Raw genomic sequence first — 20138 nt, 5'->3', positions numbered from 1 at the left:
AACCCACAACTAGCACAGGGATAGCAAGTGGGGTAGAGCAGAGGGCAAAGGGGGAGGAGACAAGAGGGGGAAGCAGAGTGGGTGAAACAGGAAAGTGTGCGTGTCAGTGATGGAGAGATGATAAATTTGTTAAAGAAAGCTCTCATCATAACAGACTCACTGTTTGTAGCTATATCAATCAACAGAGTTTCTTCAGCCTCTGGGAAACAAGAGAGAAGGATCAGGAAAGTTTAACCCTGTCCAGGAGCAGAGACTCAGTACATACAACACAAGCACAATGCCTGCCTTCAACACAAGGAGATCCCAGGCCCCAGCAAAGGAACAAACTGCTTCCATACCTCTCACCACTAGCAGTGGCACTACTGGAGAGAGTTACGACCCCACAGGCTGGGCCAGACTGGACAGAGGTCCCCCTGCAAAAGGGTCTCTTCAAATTCAGGGAAGTTAGACAGCGGTGTGTTTAAAATGAAAGGTACCAGCCTGCCAGTCCTGGAGACTGACTCCCCAAGTGCAGCATGAGCAGTAACAGTAGTACTAACTCCCCACATACACAGGTCCACCAACAAGTCTCACGGCTCGTCTACATGGAGAAATTTACCAGCAGAAACATGCCATAGCTATACTGGTATAATGCCCCTTGTGGACACTTATTGCAGAAAAAGTGTCCCCCCTCAAGGAAGTATCACAGGACAATTATAAGGTATAGTTCTGCTGGTAAATTTCCTCATGCAGACAAGCCCTCAGCCCGTTCAGATTCCATTTCCCATTCTATCTTTGGCCTCTGTGGAGCTGCCAGTAGAGAGGGCCATTTGATGCCATTCCAGGCGGTGTTTTGTGACACCAACACCTACCAATGAGGAACTGAACCGAGGCTCCCCAACCCACATTTATATCGAGATGGACCAAACCCCCACACCAGTTTGGGAGAGGTAGGAAGCTGTAATCATAAGCTCTGAGTTTTAGTTGCATGGGGAAGTCCCAATCTGTACAGCCAGGGGAAAAAAAGCAGTGGATTTCTGGCTGAGGGGTAGGTGTGTTAGGGTCAGTACCTTGCACACATCTAAATCGGCTGTTGATGGGAATGTTATCCTGGTCAGGTGGGTCCTTCTCCCGTGAACAGATAACCAATCTGGAAACAGAGAGAAGCCTCATAACAGCACAGAAACTAAAAGATTCTAGAGCAAAGGTGTTGCTGACCTCATGACTGTATTTCTTCTGGAACCAAAGAGACCACAGGCCCTGCTCTCTAGCTCTACGTTGTTGGGGATAGTGAGGAGGAGCATTTATCACATGACATACGGGGAGATGCATGCAAAAATATGTATATGGAGGAACCGCTTCCAAAGATGTACATGATAAAGGAAGCATGCTAAACTCCCGGGCCATGGGTCCACAAACTATACCAGAGGAGCTGGGGAGTTGACTGGGGACCCAGAACCAGGAAGCAGGGCCACTTTTCTGTCTGTTTAGAGCAGCGGTTCTCAAACTGTGGGTTGGGACCATGTTTTAAAGGGGTTGCCAAGATTGGCATTAGACTTGCTGGGTCTTGGGGCCAAAGCCCCAACCCTACTGCCTGGGGCCAAAGCCCAAGGGCTTCAGCCCTGGGTGGTGGGGCTCAGGCCTCAGTCCCCACGGGTCATGTAGTAATTTTTGTTTTCAGAAGGAGGTCACGGGACAATTAAGTTTGAGAACCTTTGGTTTAGAGGACAGCACTCCGAAGTGATTGGGAAGACTCCAAGAGCAAATGTGCTGATGGCGGTGGCAGGGGCCATTCCATTTCTCAGGCCTTTGCTACCCTCAAAAGTTGTACAGCTTTAACTCATCTACTACTCTACTCTAACTCATCAACTTTAACTTCATTCATCTAGTGGTACAACTCCTCTACTGTGGGGACAGTTATAGCGGCATAAAGGGTCTTTACACTGGTAAAGCTATTCCTGTATGGGAATAAGTTATATGGACACAAGGTACCAGTATAACACTATGGCTGTATCCACACTAGCAGTTATAGCAGAATAACAACTTTAGCTAAAAAAAATCAGTTTGTTAAGTGAACCAGTTAAATTGGCACAAAATCTGTTTGTATAACAGGCCACAGTGCTGTTCCAGCTACAACTAATAACTTGTACGCAGTGCAGGGAAGGATCTACCCTTAAGTCCTGCATGGAAAGGGCCTTTCTTGGGAAGCTCCAATATAAGTTCCTATTTTCTCCTCTTTATGTTCCTCAAAGAAAAAAAGTAAAAAAACCTTCAACCATCTTTTCAGACATGTGAGTGATTGTCTCTTTTCACATGGATTTTAATTTGGTTTCATGAAGGTTAAAGCTTTAACTTTTAATTGTAATAGGCTCACAACAATAGTTGTCAGTCTGACATTAAGTGTTCCACCTCAGCACTCAAGAGCATAAGGACGATCTGCTCTTAATTCCAAATGCAAGACAGGAGTTCAGCTACTCAGAGCAAGGCATCCCCAAGAACATATTGAAGAGTCACTGCAAACTTTCCAGATAGTTGCCTACCCACTAACAGCAACTAGGGAAAAAAATCCATCTGAATTTTCTTTTCTTTACTATAAAAAGATAAAAACCTAGCAATCTCTGTGTGTATATAAAGTCTGCTGCAGTTTCCACGGTATACATCTGATGAAGTGAGCTGTAGCTCACGAAAGCTTATGCTCAAATAAATTGGTTAGTCTCTAAGGTGCTACAAGTACTCCTTTTCTTTTTGCAAATGTTTCTTGTAACCTTCAGTATAACATCACCCTGGGGGGTGACACCATGGGGATTTCCCTAATGTACCCCATCTCCCAGGGAGCAACACTCCAGAAGACGTCACTGTACTAACCAATCACAATATTCACATAATGCTGCTGAGTCTATTCCAGAAAGACATCACTGTACTAACCAATCACCCAGGCCCACACACCAGAGGCAAGTGATACTAATGGAATCAGGGCAAGGGCAGAGATGCTCAGACAGTAGAGAAGAGGAACACAGTCCCACCAAAGCCTGCTCACTCCCTACAATAGCATGGGATATGCCCACCTTTTCCCAATACACTAACTCCTGGTGGGAATCTCTACACAGCTGCCCCTGCCAACGTAGCCCAGGCGAAGACTGAATAATTCCCCTGCCTCACTCTGCCAATGTGCCCCCCGAGGGCGGGGGAAGGAAAAGGTCGTGCCATGACTCCAGTCTGTCAGTATGCCCCCAAAGAGTCCCTGCCACCTGCCAGCCTGGAGCCGTTTTCAACCCTGCGCCCGGGAGCAAGAGTCACTGTGGGCAGGCAACGTCCCTGCGGAGCCTGGGCAGCCGTGTGTGCTACTCACTCGCACTGCCCGTGGCGCTGGGAGAGGCTCAGGACACAGGGCTCCCTCCGTCCTGCTTTCACCTCCACAGCATAGGCACACGGCTAAGGAACTCAGCAATACCGCGGGCAGTAGTGTCCCCCCAACCAGCCCGCCCGCCTTCCCCCAGCCGCCGGGGTCCCCCAACCAGCCCCTCCCCCGGGCGCCGGGGTCCCCCAGCCCGCCCCGCACCCTTCCCCCAGCCGCCGGGGTCCCCCAGCCCGCCCCTCCCCCGGGCGCCGGGGTCCCCCAGCCCGCCCCTCCCCCGGGCGCCGGGGTCCCCCGGGCGCCGGGGTCCCCCAGCCCGCCCCGCACCCTTCCCCCGGGCGCCGGGGTCCCCCAACCAGCCCCTCCCCCGGGCGCCGGGGTCCCCCAACCAGCCCCTCCCCCGGGCGCCGGGGTCCCCCAACCAGCCCCTCCCCCGGGCGCCGGGGTCCCCCAGCCCGCCCCGCACCCTTCCCCCAGCCGCCGGGGTCCCCCAGCCCGCCCCGCACCCTTCCCCCAGCCAGCCCCGCCCGCCTTCCCCCGGGCGCCGGGGTCCCCTCGGGCTCCCCGTCCCAGCCAGCGGATACATCGAGGCTCCAGGCCGCGGGCGGCGGCAGCGGCTCCATGGAGAGCGCACGGATCCGGTCCAGGCCACTCCCCGCGGCCCGGTCTCCCGGCGACTCACGGCCGAAGCGAGCGCGCAGCGACCGGGGCCGGACAGAGCGGCGCCGGCCGGGCCCGCAGTGGCCGGTGCCCCCTGCCGGCCGGAGGAGCTCACCGCAGCGCGCCGGCTCCTCCCGCCCTGCCCCGCTGCCCTCGCCTCAGTCAGCTCTGGGCCCGCCTCTCCGATGCTCTGGGCACGGGGGCCGCACCGGGGCTCAGAGCAGAGCGACCCAGCCACGGGGCCATCAGGCGACACCCCCTTAGCCATGGGACCCCCCCTCAGCCACGGGCCCGCGGGGCGAGACCCCAGCCACAGAGCAGCCGGGAACATGCTGGCTCACATCAGGGCAATCCAGGCACAGGCCCGCTGGGTGAGACCCCAGGCACAGGCTGCTGCCACAAGGCAGCAACGGCCCTCACCGCCCCAGCACTGATTGCAAAGCCCAGCTACAACCATGGAGGCTCTAGATCTCTGCCAAATGAGCCTGCCCTGCCACTTACAGCAATGCTAATGAGCCTGTCTCTGCCCTGCAGAAATGGGGGTGGCCGCTGAGTGATTCCAGGGCACGGCCTGTGAAATGCTGGGTTCCTACAGCAGGATTTGTTACCAACCTCAGAGTCTCTCCCTACCACCTCAGTTAAGCTGCCTTTTGGGTTTGCATAGTTAATAGGAATGAAATGCTTGATAAGCCTGCTCTGAAATGAGAACCAAATTGCAGATACTGGCTCAGCTGTTCAAACCCCAGACAGCCCTGGTGATGACTTGTGGAAATATTTGCAGTTATTACCAAATAAAAACACTGCTACATCCTATCCAGAGAGTCCTGACAAATTATTCCCTGGTTCAGTCACAAAATCATCTCTGTCTTATTCAAGTAAGTAGGAAGGAGTGAAATTAGTTTTTGTCACTGTAGGCTAAAGTGTTCCTGGAACCACCAATCCCCCAAGGTGGGTTTTTTTTTTTAATTGTGTGAGAAGATGTAAAAGGTGAAAGAGTGGACAGGTATGTCAGGGAAGCTCTTCCTGGTGTGGAGACTTTACAAACAGGCAGCTGGATCTCCACCCTGCTCTCTTTGGCTGCCTCTTTTCCTGCTGTTGCATCAGCTCCTGCTCTGGGATAGATTCCTTTTCTTAAGCTGCAGCAGCCTCTCTTTCTGCAGCTAGTAGTTCTCCCTCTCCAGGTTGCCTTTGTCTTTGTCACCATGCCTAGGGAGTGCTGTGCTGGGTTTGAAATGCAGATTTTGAACAGGGAGGTAGGTAGTTAACTATTGCAACAGCTTTCTGAGGGATTCTCCAAGCACTTGGAGAGTGACTATTTTTCCAAAACATGTACTCTAATACAACCACTAGTTGTGGGGGCTGATGGAGGAATTTCTATAGCCTGTGTTATGTAGAAGGACAAACTAGATGACTATAGTGGTCCCTCCTGGTATTAAAATTAATGAACCATCTTGGTCTGTTTCTATAGTTATTTTGTAATGTGGCTGGAAACCTCAAACCTCTCCCTGCAAAAAAATGGTTTAGAGGTTGGCTTATGCCCTGATTCACAAGAGTTTAACTCCCTTCCAAACCACTGCATTATTTGAGACCCTCACCACTCTAACTTTGGCTAGTCTTGCTATGCAACACTGCTTTGAACACTGCTAAGCTCTTGGCCTCCATGGTACCTCCTAATGCTGCTGCCATTCCCTTGCTGAGTGCTCATTACGGATGGAGATGCATCCTGTATGTCCAGGGATCCTGATGACAGTTGCAAGGCACATTGTTTTAGGAAGATAAACTGTTGGGAAGCCCAGTGGTGTCAACGAGTCAATGTGCTCGCAGAAGTGGACAGGCAGGAGGGCTGTCCTGAAATAAATCATCCACATGCCATTGGGATGAGTGGGACAGTTCCTGTCCCTCGTAGTTACATCGTCAGTGGCTTGTGCACATGAGGAAGTCATGGCTTGGTGGGACTGTGAGATCACAAGAAGCTCCCCTTTCCCCTCTCCCCACCCCTCTTCTCCTGCCTGTTACTTATTGGTAACAGTGAGTTCAGAACTCTAAGTGGTCTCCTAGAACCAACAAGACTTGGTCCTCTGGTGGCTGAAAGGGCTGGGATGAGGCAGTAGCCAATCAGGACCCATCAGGCAAGATAAGAAGGCTTGCCTACTTCCTAAGGGAGAAGGCTGGGTCACTGGGTGGTGGTTGAGCAGATCAGCTGCCTGGGTCAGGGCCTCAAAATCCAACAGCACCTTTGATTAAAGCGTGCAACAAACCATTTACTTTTGTTGTGCCATTAAAAGCTCAGGCGACTGTTTTTTAGCTGAATTTCAACTAGCTGATACTGCACTGATCTAACAGCACAAGACTAACACGTAGATGCCTGGCTCCTGGTGATTTAGGCCAGGTTCCCACAAACCTTTGCTAATGCACCTCAATCCTGACTTGCAGCTCCTGTCATGGGGCCTCACAAATCTTTCCCAGTGCCTCTGACTCCCAGCCTGCTGTGCTCTCCCTGCCATTAAGTCTTTTTTGCACCTCTTATATTACTCAGAGTCCATTGTCTCTGCCTGAAGAGCCAGGAAGTCTTCCTGGGGTGCAAATTCTGTTGAGTGGTCTTCTCCCCCACTTGTTTAATTTGATGGCTTTGTTTCCCTTATACGTAAACACACTTTAATTGTTCTTTGCCTGTAACCAAGCCTGTCAGAAAGGTAAATACACATTCACTTGTCTAGGGCAGGCTGGTTTTATTAAGAACATATTTTCAGCACACATCTATAACTCATGCACAACCCATACATACATCATGCAATGATTTGGGGACCAGCGTGTCACCAGTTTACATATCATACCTTACATGACACCTTTGGGATATATCTTATGATAAGAGTGTGTTGAGGCAATTAATGTGTTATACCAATAAAATAAAAACCAGTAGGATCTTATTAAAGGGGAAAAGGCAAAATGCCACATTTATTGTGAATACAGAATCATAGTAAGCAGTTAGTTATAGCTATAACATTCCATTCAACTTCATATTTATTCATACACACACACATACACACAGGTTCTACAAGGTTGTTATCATAGTTACCAGCCTTAAAGTTGCTCATGCCAAGCCACTGGCCAGGTGGCCTGGACATGAGGAGGGAGCAGGGCCTTGTCAGATGCTCATCTGATGCTCCTGGAAGTTGGTTTGCAGAATCAGACCCCAAAGTTCTCACTTTCTAGAGTCCATTTTTATAGGAATTTCTTCGTATGCCAGTCTATGGGAATTGCTTCATCATGCTGTTGCTGAATCAATCAGCAGATGGCACATTCCTGACGGCTCCGTGCTGCCAGATGTTATCTTGTTCTTTGGTTCTCCCAACCTTGAGGCTGTTGGGTGGATTCCAGTCTGCCCTCCGGGGGTCCTCTGGTTGTTTCCACTTGACGCCTTCTTGAGCCGATGGACACTGGATTCTTAGGCTGGCACCTCCCTGATCATTCAGTTATTATCCACACCAAGCATCCATCCACATACATCCTCTATCTCTATTTTAATCACAATTGTTAACAAAGCGAGATGAATACAACAAAAGGGAGGGAAGTCTCTGGGTGCTGTTTCTGTTGTTACAGAGTATTGCTTTGAGTCTCTCTCTGTGTGAGTAGCTACAAAGAATTGGTTTGAGAACAGACTCTGTCTTAGAATGTACTAACACAATTAACAGCTTGCAAGTTTCACACAGAGAGGGAGAGAAACAGTACCAAAACCCAAGAGATCTCTTAACTAGTAATACCCTGGAATTTAAACTATGGGGAATCAAACTCATTTGTGATTTTAATACAGAACTTCTTTAATATGATCCAACAAATGTTATCAGGTTTGAAGTGAGTTACAGTATGGGGAACCCTCTGCTAGTTGTCATTGAGGGGTTCCTGGGGTCACAGAAGCCCGAGGATCAAGCAATCCCTGTCAGTTTGTCTCCTGCATGACTGGAGAATCCAGCATCAAGAGACAGAGCAGATGCTATGCTGCTGCATAGGCCTCAGGTGTTTCTTGGTACCAGGGGCCCTGGAACTAGGGGTGCAGTAGCACCCCCAGCTTGAAGAGGTTTTCCTGATATCCTGGGCTTACAGGTTTGTTTAATACCTTTCAGCACCCCCACTATACAAATTGTTCCAATGCCACTGCCTGGTAAGGAGAGATTTCCCTGCTGCTGCTGCTGTATCATTGAAGGGGTCAGCCTTAATAGCCCAGGCACCAGTACCAGGGTCGATAACCCTTGACTAGGGTTCTGGGCAGTGTCTCTTCACAGGGGATGCTTTGCCTTGTGCTCCTGCTTGTTTCCTGATGGACAATACAAGGGACTTTTCCTCCTAGAGTGGCTTGGCTCCTTTGAGGAATGTGGTCTGTGTTTCTTTCTCTGCACTGGACAAGGGGCTCAGGGCTGACTCTCCACAATGTCCGGAAGGTCACTCCTAACTGAGCTAGAGGTACTCCGTACCTGCCCGCAGCAGGAAGGTGAGACACTGGCAGACCAGGTGCCAGCTCAGGCCAAAGCCCCAGGACACCTCACTTGTGTATTAATATAGGTCAAAGTGATTGTTAAATGTATAAGATTGTAGTTGAAACGTCATGAAAACAAACGGGACGTTACTTGCATTGGTTTTACTTATCTGCATCCGGTTATAAGGTAGTAGCAAACATTTACGTTGTGTATACCCCTGGAACTAAACAACCCAGCAAACAGGAAGACGCCTGGGTGGCATAGGCGGTGACTCCGTGGGTGCCGCGGGGCTGCAGCATCCATGAGGAAAAATTAGCAGGTGCTCCACCCCCACCAGCAGCCAAGTTTCCCCCGCCTGAAAACCTTCGGACTGGGGTGGGGGAACCACTGACCCACAGAAAATACCAATCGCGGTCCACACAGCCCCGCGCCTCCTCTGCCCCTGCGCTTTTCCTCCCGCCCCCTTGCCAGGCCTCACCGTGGCTCTTCCCTTTGCGGCGGCCGAGAAGCGCCAATTGGCTGATGTTTCCGGCTCTCATTTGCATGCCGCGGGTGATAGGCTGGCGGGGCGGCCCCGCCCGGGGCAGGTCGGGAAGGCAGCGGGCATTTTGAATGGTCGCGCGGCGGCGGGCGACTCTCCGTCTCCCTTCAGCAGCGCGCCATGGCGGGGCCCGGCCCGGCGGGGCTCTACGAGAGGTGAGGCCGGGGTTGCCGGCAGGCTGGGCTGGCGTCAGCGCCGCGGGCTGCCCGGGCCGGGGCACTGCGTCTGCCCTGGGGCGCTGGGAGCGGCCCGTTTCCCTCGCTCCGCCTCAGTCTGGCGTGTGCCTTCGCTCCCTCGCGTGTGAGCAGGGACAGGGCTGGGGCCCGGCTGGGTTCGCCGCTGATCGGCCGCTGTGCGCGGGAGAGCCGACAGCCCCGCCGGTCCGCAGTGGGGCTCACGGAGCTCTACTGCCATCTCCTGTCGTACGGAGGGGAAACTGAGGCACGGAGCGGCTACTTGCCGGAGGCCACCCAGCCGCAGAACCTGGCATGGTCCCGGGCCAGTGCTCCTTCCGCTGGGAGGCGGGGCTGGTCTGTGATTGCTCACAGAAATCCCACCCCTGCTCTATGTCCCAAACCCTGACTGCTTTGTGGCCGGCTGGTGTGGCACCTTTTCCCCGCCCCTTCCCTCCAACACTTCCTCCTTCCCGTCCTGAGCCATGAGCTGGCCCTGCAGAAACCAGTGACATGTCTGAAGGTGCTTCTTGCTGCCTCCTTATTCTGTGCTGCTGCGCATACATGTCTGTCACAGACTATTACTGGAGGGCCTCACGCTACCTGGTTATGTAGCCTAAACTGCACACTGGGCTGGGCCCCTCACTCCCTCTCCCCACCCCCAGCTGGGACTCCTGCACCTGCTTCAGCCAGGCTTCCCCAGCCATTTGTTACCTTCATTCCCTGCACCCCAGCTCATATGGAGGGGCAGGGAGAGGGATTCAGACATCCCAGGGGGAGCAGGGTTCCCCAGACTTCCCTACATATAACAAGTAGGGCTCCCCGTCCCCCTGCAGCAGGGTAGGGCTCCCCTAATCCCAGCACACAAGGAAGGGGCAACTTCAAAGGTGACAGCCCCACCCCTAAACCCCCAACTTCCTCTGCTACACCACATATTCCCCAACCTCTCCTGTCTTCTCCCCTCCTACTTCCCCAGTCCTTCACCTGAGCCCCCCAACTCCTCTTCCCTCCTCTCCCACCCATTCCCATTTATCTACCTGCCATAATACTCCCATTGCTCACTACAGACCCAAACCCCTCTTCCCACATACTCGTGCATCCCTAATCACCGTCCCCTCCCAGTGACCATTTGGGAGTATTCTGCTGTACTTAGATTACATTTCCACAAAATAGAAATCGCCCTTTGATGGAGGCAGACTAGAGCAGTATGCCTGCTTTTTTTCACTTCAGATATTACTCTGGGTTGGATTTGAAGAACAGTGTGTGGGGTGGTGCACAGATTTGATAACTACAACATATCCTCACAGACAACCAGGTCCTGTGATATGGAAATGGATTTCCTCTTTGCACATGTTCACTAATTCTGTAGGTGTGTAAATGGGCATGGGAGCTGTAGTGTGCAAGAGTGGAGGCGCAAACTTTTTCAAATAACGTTTTGTTTGACCACCACCCCCAGGCTGTTGGGTGCCATGTGCTCTGTTGGGGTACCCTCAAGTGTTTTTGACCCTGGTGTGGTGATCTGAGCCCTGGTTTTGATCTCTATCTGTGGGCAAAAAAAGTTGACAGACTGTGTCAACTTTAAGAAAAGCTGTTTTGTTTTTGGTTTTGGTTTTTCCTTAGCAATCTCTGGGTCAAATGCCCCCAAATTTGGATAATTGATTGTATCCTGTGCCCCCCAAGAGGAACACTAAATTTCAAGGCAATCCAATTAACTGTGTGGAGTTTAGAGCACTTAAACAGTCAAGCTTTTAAACAGAAAGCTGGTCTTCACCTTAACTATGGCAGAGTAGCTGTTCTGCTATAATGAAGTTCTTGGGCAGTTAATATATTCAAATAGCTATACAAACATCAGACTTAATTATGTTAAAACAAATGGACTTATGCATGTTTGTGTTAATTGTTTGACTCCTGCAAACACTGCTCCTTTGTTTTGTGTTCTACAGGTATGTGACTCAGGCAAAAGAAGAGGCCAGGAATGGAAATCTGGAAGAGTCTCTTAAACTCTTCAACCTTGCAAATGAAATTCATCCCAGTGAAAAGCTGAGAAGCAGAATCAAAAGGCTTGAGGAAACACTTGCAGAGCTGGCACTTGCCACAGAGGAAGAGGAGGGATTCGTGGATGTATGTAACAGTGGTCTAATGATCTATGGAGAGATGCACAACAAACTCTTTGAGTATCAGAGAGAAGGCGTGGCCTTCCTATACAGTCTCTACCGTGATGGAAGGCAAGGAGGTATATTGGCAGATGACATGGGTTTGGGAAAGACTATCCAGATCATTGCACTCCTTTCTGGGATGTTTGATGCTGAACTCATACAGTTTGTACTGCTAGTCATGCCAACCACCCTTGTTAGCAACTGGATGAGAGAGTTTACTAAGTGGACTCCAGGACTGAGGGTGAAAGACTTTCATGGCACCAGCAAGACTGAGCGTAACAGAAAACTAGAGAGAATCCAAAGAAAGAATGGCATAGTGATCACAACATATCAAATGCTGATCAATAACTGGCAACAGCTTTCTAGCCTTAGTGGACGAGAATTTGTCTGGGACTATATTATTCTTGATGAAGCCCATAAAATTAAGTCCCCATCTGCTAAAACCACTAAATCTGTATATGCTATTCCTGCAAAAAATCGCATCCTCCTCACAGGGACACCAGTCCAAAATAATCTGCGTGAGATGTGGTCCTTGTTTGACTTTGCATGTCAGGGGTCCCTCCTAGGAACAGCGAAGACCTTTAAAATGGAATATGAGAATCCTATTACAAGGGCAAGGGAGAAAGATGCGACTCCAGGAGAGAAAGCACTTGGACTTAAGATCTCTGAAAATCTAATGACCATTATAAAGCCATACTTTCTCCGAAGAACTAAAGAAGACATACAAAAGAAGTACAATTCTGACAAAGTTAAAACCCATCTTCCTGAAGATCAGAGTAAGAACATTGCTCCTGTAATGCCCTCTCTTACCAGGAAAAATGACTTCATTGTGTGGGTGTATTTAGCACCAGTTCAAGAAGAAATATACAGGAACTTTCTCTCTTTGGATCATGTGAAGGAGGTGTTAATGACAACACGGTCGCCTTTGGCTGAGCTGAATGTCTTAAAGAAACTATGTGATCACCCCAGGTTGTTGTCAGCACGAGCATGTAGCCAGCTTGGCTTGGAAGGAGGTGGTTACCCTGAGCAGGATGATGAGAATGAAGGGGGTGCATTTTCAGGAACTAACAAAATTGATCATCTCTCTGATGAGATTCTGATTCAAGAGTCTGGAAAATTGATGTTCCTCATGGGACTTCTAGAAAGGCTGCAAGAGGAGGGGCATAGAACTTTGGTATTTTCTCAATCAAGAAAAATGCTGGATATCTTGGAGCGCATTTTAACTCACAGACATTTTAGGACCATGCGTATTGATGGAACAGTGACACACTTAGTGGAACGAGAAAGGAGGATTGGTGTGTTTCAGAGTAATAAGGATTACTCTGTCTTCTTGCTTACTACACAAGTAGGTGGTGTTGGCATAACCTTAACGGCAGCTAGCAGAGTGGTGATCTTTGATCCCAGCTGGAATCCAGCTACTGATGCCCAAGCTGTGGACAGAGCTTATAGGATTGGACAAAAAGAAAATGTAGTAATTTATAGGCTGATTACCTGTGGTACAGTAGAAGAAAAAATATATAGGCGACAAGTCTTCAAGGATTCATTAATAAGACAAACTACTGGTGACAAAAAGAACCCATTTAGGTATTTCACTAAACAGGAATTAAGGGAGCTCTTTACGTTGGGAGACACTCGAACCTCTGCAACGCAGATTCAGCTGCAGTCCTTGCATGCCACCCAAAGAAAGACTGACTTAGAGCTGGATGAACATATTGCTTATCTGCACTCGCTGGAAATGTTTGGCATTTCGGATCATGACTTAATGTATACACGAGAAATAGCTCAAGAAGAACAGGCTGAAAATGAAGACGCTCATCAGTATATTCAACAAAGGGTACAGAAGGCCCAAGAGCTGGTCCAGTTAGAATCTCAGCTCAAAGACCAATTGATGGGGAGAATCAAAAGTGATACTGAGGGAGCATGGCTGAGACCAACAGTATCGTCTTCACAACCAAAAAATAAATCACCAGAGTTTAACACAAATCACTTTATTTCACCACCTGTATTAGTTGAACCTGCAAATGATGAAGCTGTTGATCTTACAGAGGATGAAGATGTTGCTAATGTCAGTGCTAGAATGACAAGTTTGCTTATTGTGGATTCAGAGGAAGAGAAGTCTGCACAGGATGTGTCTAATATGGATGTTAATGAATTGCATACTAGCAGTAAGGTATTGAAACAATCCAATATACATGAACCTGAACAAAAACTTGATCCAAATTTTATACCTTCTTCCCTTGGAGTTTACTCATTTGTTAACAAAGAGAGTCATAGTCCTGAATCAAGAAGACACTCTCATCGCTCACAAAGCATAAACGATATCCAAATTACCTCTTCGCTGTTTTCACAGCCTTCGTTTAATGGATCTGTCTTTGCCGATGATCCTAAAAGATATAGAAATGCAGAAATGTCACTTCAAACTCATGATCTTTATGACCCAGAAGATGATGGGAATGAAAATCCTGAGCTAGCTTCTCCAGGAGCATCCAAAAGTCTATTGAATGTCATGTCAGAATTCCCTAGTGGACTCCAGAAGTCTCATGTGAGTGAAGCCAGTTTGGAGGCTACATCTGTCGCATCTTCTCAGTATCAGGCTGACTTCAATCTTGTTTTGGAAGACTCTGAAGATGGACAGCAAGACATCTCAAAAAGGGAAAAATTACTGGAGTACACAGAAAACACAGGCTTTCATCTCCAAGTAGGAAACCATGGTAGTTCTGCAATGAATTCTTGGGTAAGAGAAGATGATGACAACTTTGGGAATTCCTGTAACGTAGCCATAGATAACCTAAATGACTCTATACCAGTGAGTGAAGCCTTGATGGAAAGTGGTGATGACATGCCTATTGGCAAAAAGAAGCGGGCGAGAAGAATTGTTTCTGATAGTGAAGATGAAGATAATTCAGTCATGATTTTGGATGAAAATCCGCCTGAAAAAATGTCCTCTCCCTTAAACAGCCCTCTATGTCCATCTCTGATGGGGATTAGTTCATCTACTCCTAAATGTGATAAATCTATAGTAAACCCCATTTTTTCCCCAAGAGGAAACAAGTCTACAGCTTCTAGAAGATCTCTTATTATTGCAGTGTTGGACGAGGTTGAGGATATTGAAGAAACCATAGGAGCTCTCAGCCAAACAGAGGATAGTGATGAGGTACAAGAAGAACTTGTGGTAGAAGAAGCTGAAGAGCATAGTGTGGAGCCTGAGGAAGAACCTATTGGAGAAACACTTGATACAGAAGGTACAACCAGTTATTTAGATGATACAGAATCTGTCATATCTGAGGCAGATGATATTGAGGAAGAGCCTCAAGAGGAATCGACTGGTGATCCTGAGCTGCTATCTGGTGAGCAAATGGACTGCTTTTCAAAGGAGAGTGCAGGCCAGAAAGATAATCCGACTATTGTAGATTCTCTTCATGCACCAGATAATTATGATGCCCTGATAGAGTGTGGGAAGAAACTGAAAGACAATGGAAAACTACAGGATGCATTGAACTGTTTCCTGCAAGCTCTTGACATAAAAAATGGAGATCCTGAAGTTATGCTTATAACTTTAAATTTGTATAAACAACTATCGCAGAGGTGAGGACTTGGTTACAAGTCAATTCCCAAAAGAACAATCGCAAACCCAATCTCACTTTTTCTGAGGGGAAGGACCCAAAAAAACCACCTTTTATCTAAGCTACCGAATTGACTTGGATAATGGACAAGATTTGACTTTTTTAAAAGGCTGGCACTGACAGAAGCTACAGTGAGGTGAGACTAAAACTACAAAAAAGACTTGGGAGGTAAACATACTCAATTTTTTTAAAGAGGATAGAGCAAATTTTACAATTGCATCTCTGAGCAAGGTATTGTTTCAAGAGCAGTTTGTAACTTCCACTTGGGTGCTGGAGAGAAGGGTATTTATTTTGCATGCAGTTCACAAAGGCAAAAAGTCACTAATTGTATGTTTAGAAAAATGTTTAAAGTTTAAAAAAAGAGAAACAATTACTTTCTATACTCCATGTCTGTCTTACTTGCAGTATACTAACTTGCCTCTGTGTTTTATACTTTTCCCTTCAAGTTTGGTCAATACATTTTGTCCCTCCGTAGACCAAGTGAAGAGGGAGGCTTGATTACTAAAGCATGGAAAACTGTTAGGCTTCACAGTTGCAGCCTATGTCGGTCATTGAGGCATCTGATTTAATGCTGGGAAACTACTGTTACTGCTGAGCCCCTGAACTGGGCTAGTACAAGGGTTCTATGGTACCCATTGCTACTCACTTGTGTCCCTGATGTTATGCCTCATTAACTATGTTAGGAGTGCTGTGTATCTGCCCCAAACTTCCCATGGGGGGATTTTCATCTTGGCACAGACACCTGCAGAACAGTCAGGAGTAGCTTCAACCCATCCAGCTACTGCTGTGGATTTAAGTTGCCTTTCCTGGGAAGATAGGAGAGAGCAAAGCACTGCCACATTGGGAGCATCTGGTGGTGGGCGCAGGCTGGTACACTGTCTTGGTAGATGCTGCCTTGTCCTATGGCTACCCCTCTAGCTGTTGCGGGGGGGGGATGTGGGACAAGAGCTCTTTTCCTAAATCCTTGTAGCCAAAATACACGTTTGTTGTAATTGAGCTACATCTCTTTCCAGGGTTAGGCTCATGCTCTGACATGAACTTAAATGTGGGACTAGGCAACAATCTGCATGTCCCCTCCCACAAGAGGCTCAAATGAGGACAAGCCTCCTGGCTGCTGTGCCCCCTTGCAGTCTGTTTGGAAGATCAGATGTGCCTTCTCTCCATACCACATTAAGGGGGGCATCTGTCTGAGCGTAGTTACTAAAGAGTCATTCACTTGTTTATGGAATAAAAACAAGGAGTCCTTGTGGCATCTTAGAGACTAACACATTTATAGGGGCATGGGCCATAGCCCAGTTTTCATCCTTTGCTTAGACAGACCAGCCCAACATCCAAGCAGGAGTTAACTTAAATTTCACTTGTGTGGACTGCATTTGTAGTTGTCTTGTGCTGTGAGACAATAGGTCTGTGACTTTTGCCAGAGATAGTGAGTAGCCATGCATCTTGATGATCAGTCTCTGAAAACTAGGCACAAAGATGTCCTAAGTTTGGTTGCCAGTTTCATAGATTCCAAGGCCAGCAGGGACCATTACGATCTGCTCTGATCTCCTGTATAACACAAGCCATAGACCTTCCCCAAACCAATTCCTAGAGCAGATCTTCTAGAAAAACATCCAATGTTGATTTAAATATTGTCAGTGATGGCGAATCCATGACCCTTGGTAAATTGTTCCAAATGGCTAAAAATTACACCTTATTTCCAGTCTGACCCAGTTTCTGACTCTGGAGTATTGACAAGGAAATTTAGCTGGGTTCTGGATGTCCTCGTTTCCTAAGAGAAGTGCTGTACAGCAGTGGCTCTCAACCTTTCCAGACTACTGTACACCTTTCAGGAGTCTGATTTGTCTTGCATACCTCAAGTTTCACCTCACTTAAAAACTACTTGCTTACAAAATCAGACCTAAAAAGACAGAAGTGTCACAGCACGGTGTTACTTAAAAATTGCTTACTTTCTCATTTCCACCATATAATTATAAAACAAAGTAATTGGAATATAGATATTGGACTTACATTTCAGTGTATAGTATGTAGAGCAGTATAAACAAGTCATTGTCTATATGAAATTTCTTTGTACTGATTTCGCTAGTGCTTCTTATGTAGCCTGTTATAAAACTAGGCAAATATCTATATGAATTGATGTACCCCCTGGAAGAACTGTGTACCGCTAGGGCAGGGGTCAGTAACCTATGGCACGCTTGCCAAAGACAGCACATGAGCTGATTTTTTTAATGGCACGCTGCTGCCTGCTGTGTCCCCGGTGCTGGCCCCGCTCAGCCTGCTGCCAAACTCAGGCCAGCAGTGTGCTGAGGGGGGCCGGTGGCCAGGACCCCGGCAGGCAGCAGCGTGCCATTAAAAATTCTGCCCGCTCCGGCCCACTCTTCTCCCCCACCCCCACCCCACGACCCCATGGGGACAGGGTGAAGAAGCTTGGTTCTGCGGGCTACTGCTGCAGGGCAGGCAAGGTCCCCCCTCCCCCGCCTCTTCCCCTAGTATGCTGGGTTCTTGCCCCTCCTTCTCTCCCTCCCTGCCCTTGGTCAGCTGATGGCCCTTGCGAAGGAGGGGGAGAAGCGGAGCCAAGCACTCCCTGCTTCAGGGAGGAGGCAGAGAAGAGGTAGGGACGGGGCTTTGGGGAAGGGGGGTGGAATCAGGGCATATCCCCTCCAGCCCCCTGCTGTGAGCTGCTCTGGGCAGGGGGCTGGGATCACCCCCATGCCCCTAGCCCATGCCCCCTGCCCTGACCCCTGCACCTCCCACGACCCCAGCCCTGACTCCAGCACCCCACACACATAGCCAGCCCCCCCATGCCCTAACTCCTGCACCCCCTCACATGCCCCCAGCTCTCTGCCCTGACTCCTGCACCCTCCACACTCCATGCCCTGACTCTTGCACCCCCCACATTCCAACCCCCACCCTGAGCACCAAACGAGCTCTTGCACCAAATGGGAGCTGCCCAGGTAAGCACTCCACACCCAAACCTCCTGCCCCAACCCTGAGCCTCCTCCCTCATTCTAGGTCTTGGCCAGGTCCTACATCCCAACCCCCAGCCTGCTCCTTCACCCCCAGCCCTGTGCTCAGTGCACTCCCACCCTCTGCTCAGTGCAGAGAGAGAGGAAGAGAATGGGCTAGAACCAGGGAGAAGGTAGATACCCACTCTATGTAGGCAGGGCTGGGATCCCAGACCGGCGGCGGGCTGAGTGGCAGTGGGCTGAGCTGCTCAGCCCACTGCTGGTCTGGGGTCCCGGCTGCTGGCCCCCCTCAGCCTGCTGTCAGTCTGGGGTTCTGGCTGCCAGCCCCTTGCCAGCGGGGGTGCCGGCCACAGGCCCCACTCTGTCTGCTGCCAGCCTGGGTGAACGGAACCCCAGGCCGGCAGCAGGCTGAGCGGGCCGGCGGCATAAGATCAGCATTTTAATTTAATTTTAAATGAAGCTTCCTAAACATTTTGAAAACCTTGTTTACTTTACATATGACAATAGTTTAGTTATATAATATATAGACTTATAGAGGACTTCGAAAAAATGTTAAAATGTATTACTGGCACGCGAAACCTTAAATTAAAGTGAATAAATGAAGACTTGGCACATCACTTCTGAAAGGTTACCGACCCCTGCTCTAGGGGTATGTGTACCCCTCATGGAGAACCACTGCTGTACAACCCTGCTTCCTGCATGTCTGTGGTAAGTATAACCATCCTGGTTCTTAGAGGTGCACAAATAGCTTGTCCTAACTACACAAGTCAGTGGTAGAGCCAGCTAGCTGCACACTTAGTATCATAGTACCTGTGTGCTTATCTAACCCATCTCCCATATTAAATAATGTGGCCCAAATTCTGCCCTGGAACATGTGGACAATTCCTGCACTTTCAGTGGAAATTACAGGTGTGGGTTGGAGATCAAAATCTGGCATGTGGTTGTGGGGGCAGGTGCTAGCTACTTCTCACTCATCTATGCCCTTCTGGCTTGAGATGGCTGTCTATTCCATGCAATCCAAGATTACTACTACTGTGCCATCTAAGCACCAAGCAGAGCCACTGTGCCCTGACAGCAATGAATTGCACTGCTCCACTCTGGTACTTTCCTACCACTCAAGGCCATCTCTGCCCAACTGTACTTGGTTTCTTTCCTTTTGCACAAGGAAGGAGTGAAGAAGGGACATCCAGGGCAATGCAGAGATGCCAGTGTGAGGAAAATCATGTCCCACATTGCAAAGGGTCACTCTCCCTTATTGTGTTATGGAGAAGGTTCATTGTGGCAGTGGAACACAAGAGTCAGAACCACCATGTGTCAGAAGTACAGTAACCAAACTTCTCTGCCCCCAATTGCCAAACCCTCCCATGGGCATCTGATGTGCTTCCATCACACCCCTACTCCAGTTGCGAAAACTGTCATCTCTACCCACCCTCTGTCCTTCCCATTCTTCAGTGGCTTTGCTCTAGTCACTGATAATGCATCGCTGTCTTGTCACCATTCCTTCAGCAGAAGGTGTCCCCCAGGTCCATTGCAGAACAGTTAGCTGTAGATCAGAGGTGAGCATACTATAGCCTGCAGGCCACATTGGGCCCACAGGACCATCCTGCCCGGCCCTTGAGCTCCCGGCTGGGGAGGCTAGCCCCTGGACCCTCCCCTGCTGTCCCCTTTCCCCCCCCAGCCACACAGGCAGCGCTCTGGGTGGCAGGGCTGCATGCTCCTGCAGGGCAGTGCAGCAGCGTGTCTGGCTCCGGGCAGTGCAGCTGCCATACACGCTGCTCTGAGCGGCATTGTAAAGGGGCTGGAGCCAGGGGGCAGACAGGGAGCAGTTGGATAGGTGTGGGAGTCCTGGGGGGCCTGTCAGAGGGCAGTTGGATGGGGTGGAGGTTCTGGGGGGCCGTCAGGAGACAGGGAACAGGGGGCAGTTAGAAAGGCATGGGAGTCCCAGGGGGCAGAGGTGTGGATAGGGATTGGGACAGTCAGGGAGCAGGGGGTGGAGTCCTGGGAGAGGGCGGTCAAGGGACAAGGAGCAGGGGGGTTGGATGGGTGGGGGGTTCTGAGGGGGGCAGTCAGGGAGTGGGAAATGGGAGGGGTCAGATAGTGAGCAGAGCCAGGCTGTTTGGGGAGGCACAGCCTTCCCTACCCGACCCTCTGTACAGTTTTGCAACCCCACTGTGGCCCTCTGGCCAAAAAGTTTGCCCACCCCTGCTGTAGAT

General features: G+C 49.5%; 2 protein-coding genes across 3 annotated transcripts in view; one reads left to right on the top strand and one right to left on the bottom strand.

Annotated features, from left to right (window-relative positions):
• The window catches only part of OCRL (OCRL inositol polyphosphate-5-phosphatase), a 29285-nt gene extending 25203 nt beyond the window's left edge, over positions 1-4082 (bottom strand). The window contains exons 1-4 of one of the 2 annotated variants that reach the window (XM_075132355.1): positions 3921-4082; positions 3329-3401; positions 1050-1129; positions 161-199 (exon numbers count right to left, since the gene is read on the bottom strand). In XM_075132355.1, coding sequence (XP_074988456.1) covers positions 161-199; positions 1050-1129; positions 3329-3401; positions 3921-3957 — 229 coding nt within the window. In that variant the 5' untranslated portion in view covers positions 3958-4082. The remainder of the gene's footprint in view (positions 1-160; positions 200-1049; positions 1130-3328; positions 3402-3920) is intronic. The other variant, XM_075132354.1, reaches the window with a different exon arrangement.
• Positions 4083-9041: 4959 nt separating this feature from the next.
• Positions 9042-15341, top strand: ERCC6L (ERCC excision repair 6 like, spindle assembly checkpoint helicase). Its single transcript, XM_048864896.2, has 2 exons — positions 9042-9162; positions 11124-15341. Exons 1-2 carry the CDS (start codon positions 9128-9130, stop codon positions 14923-14925), a joined length of 3837 nt encoding a protein of 1278 aa, XP_048720853.2. The 5' UTR covers positions 9042-9127; the 3' UTR covers positions 14926-15341.
• Positions 15342-20138: the final 4797 nt, after the last annotated feature.

Source organism: Caretta caretta, chromosome 9 (assembly GCF_965140235.1).
Source record: "Caretta caretta isolate rCarCar2 chromosome 9, rCarCar1.hap1, whole genome shotgun sequence".
In the NCBI taxonomy this organism is placed as follows: Eukaryota; Metazoa; Chordata; order Testudines; family Cheloniidae; genus Caretta; species Caretta caretta.
Note: the sequence above shows the minus strand (reverse complement) of the source record. Positions and strands in the feature narration are given on the sequence as shown.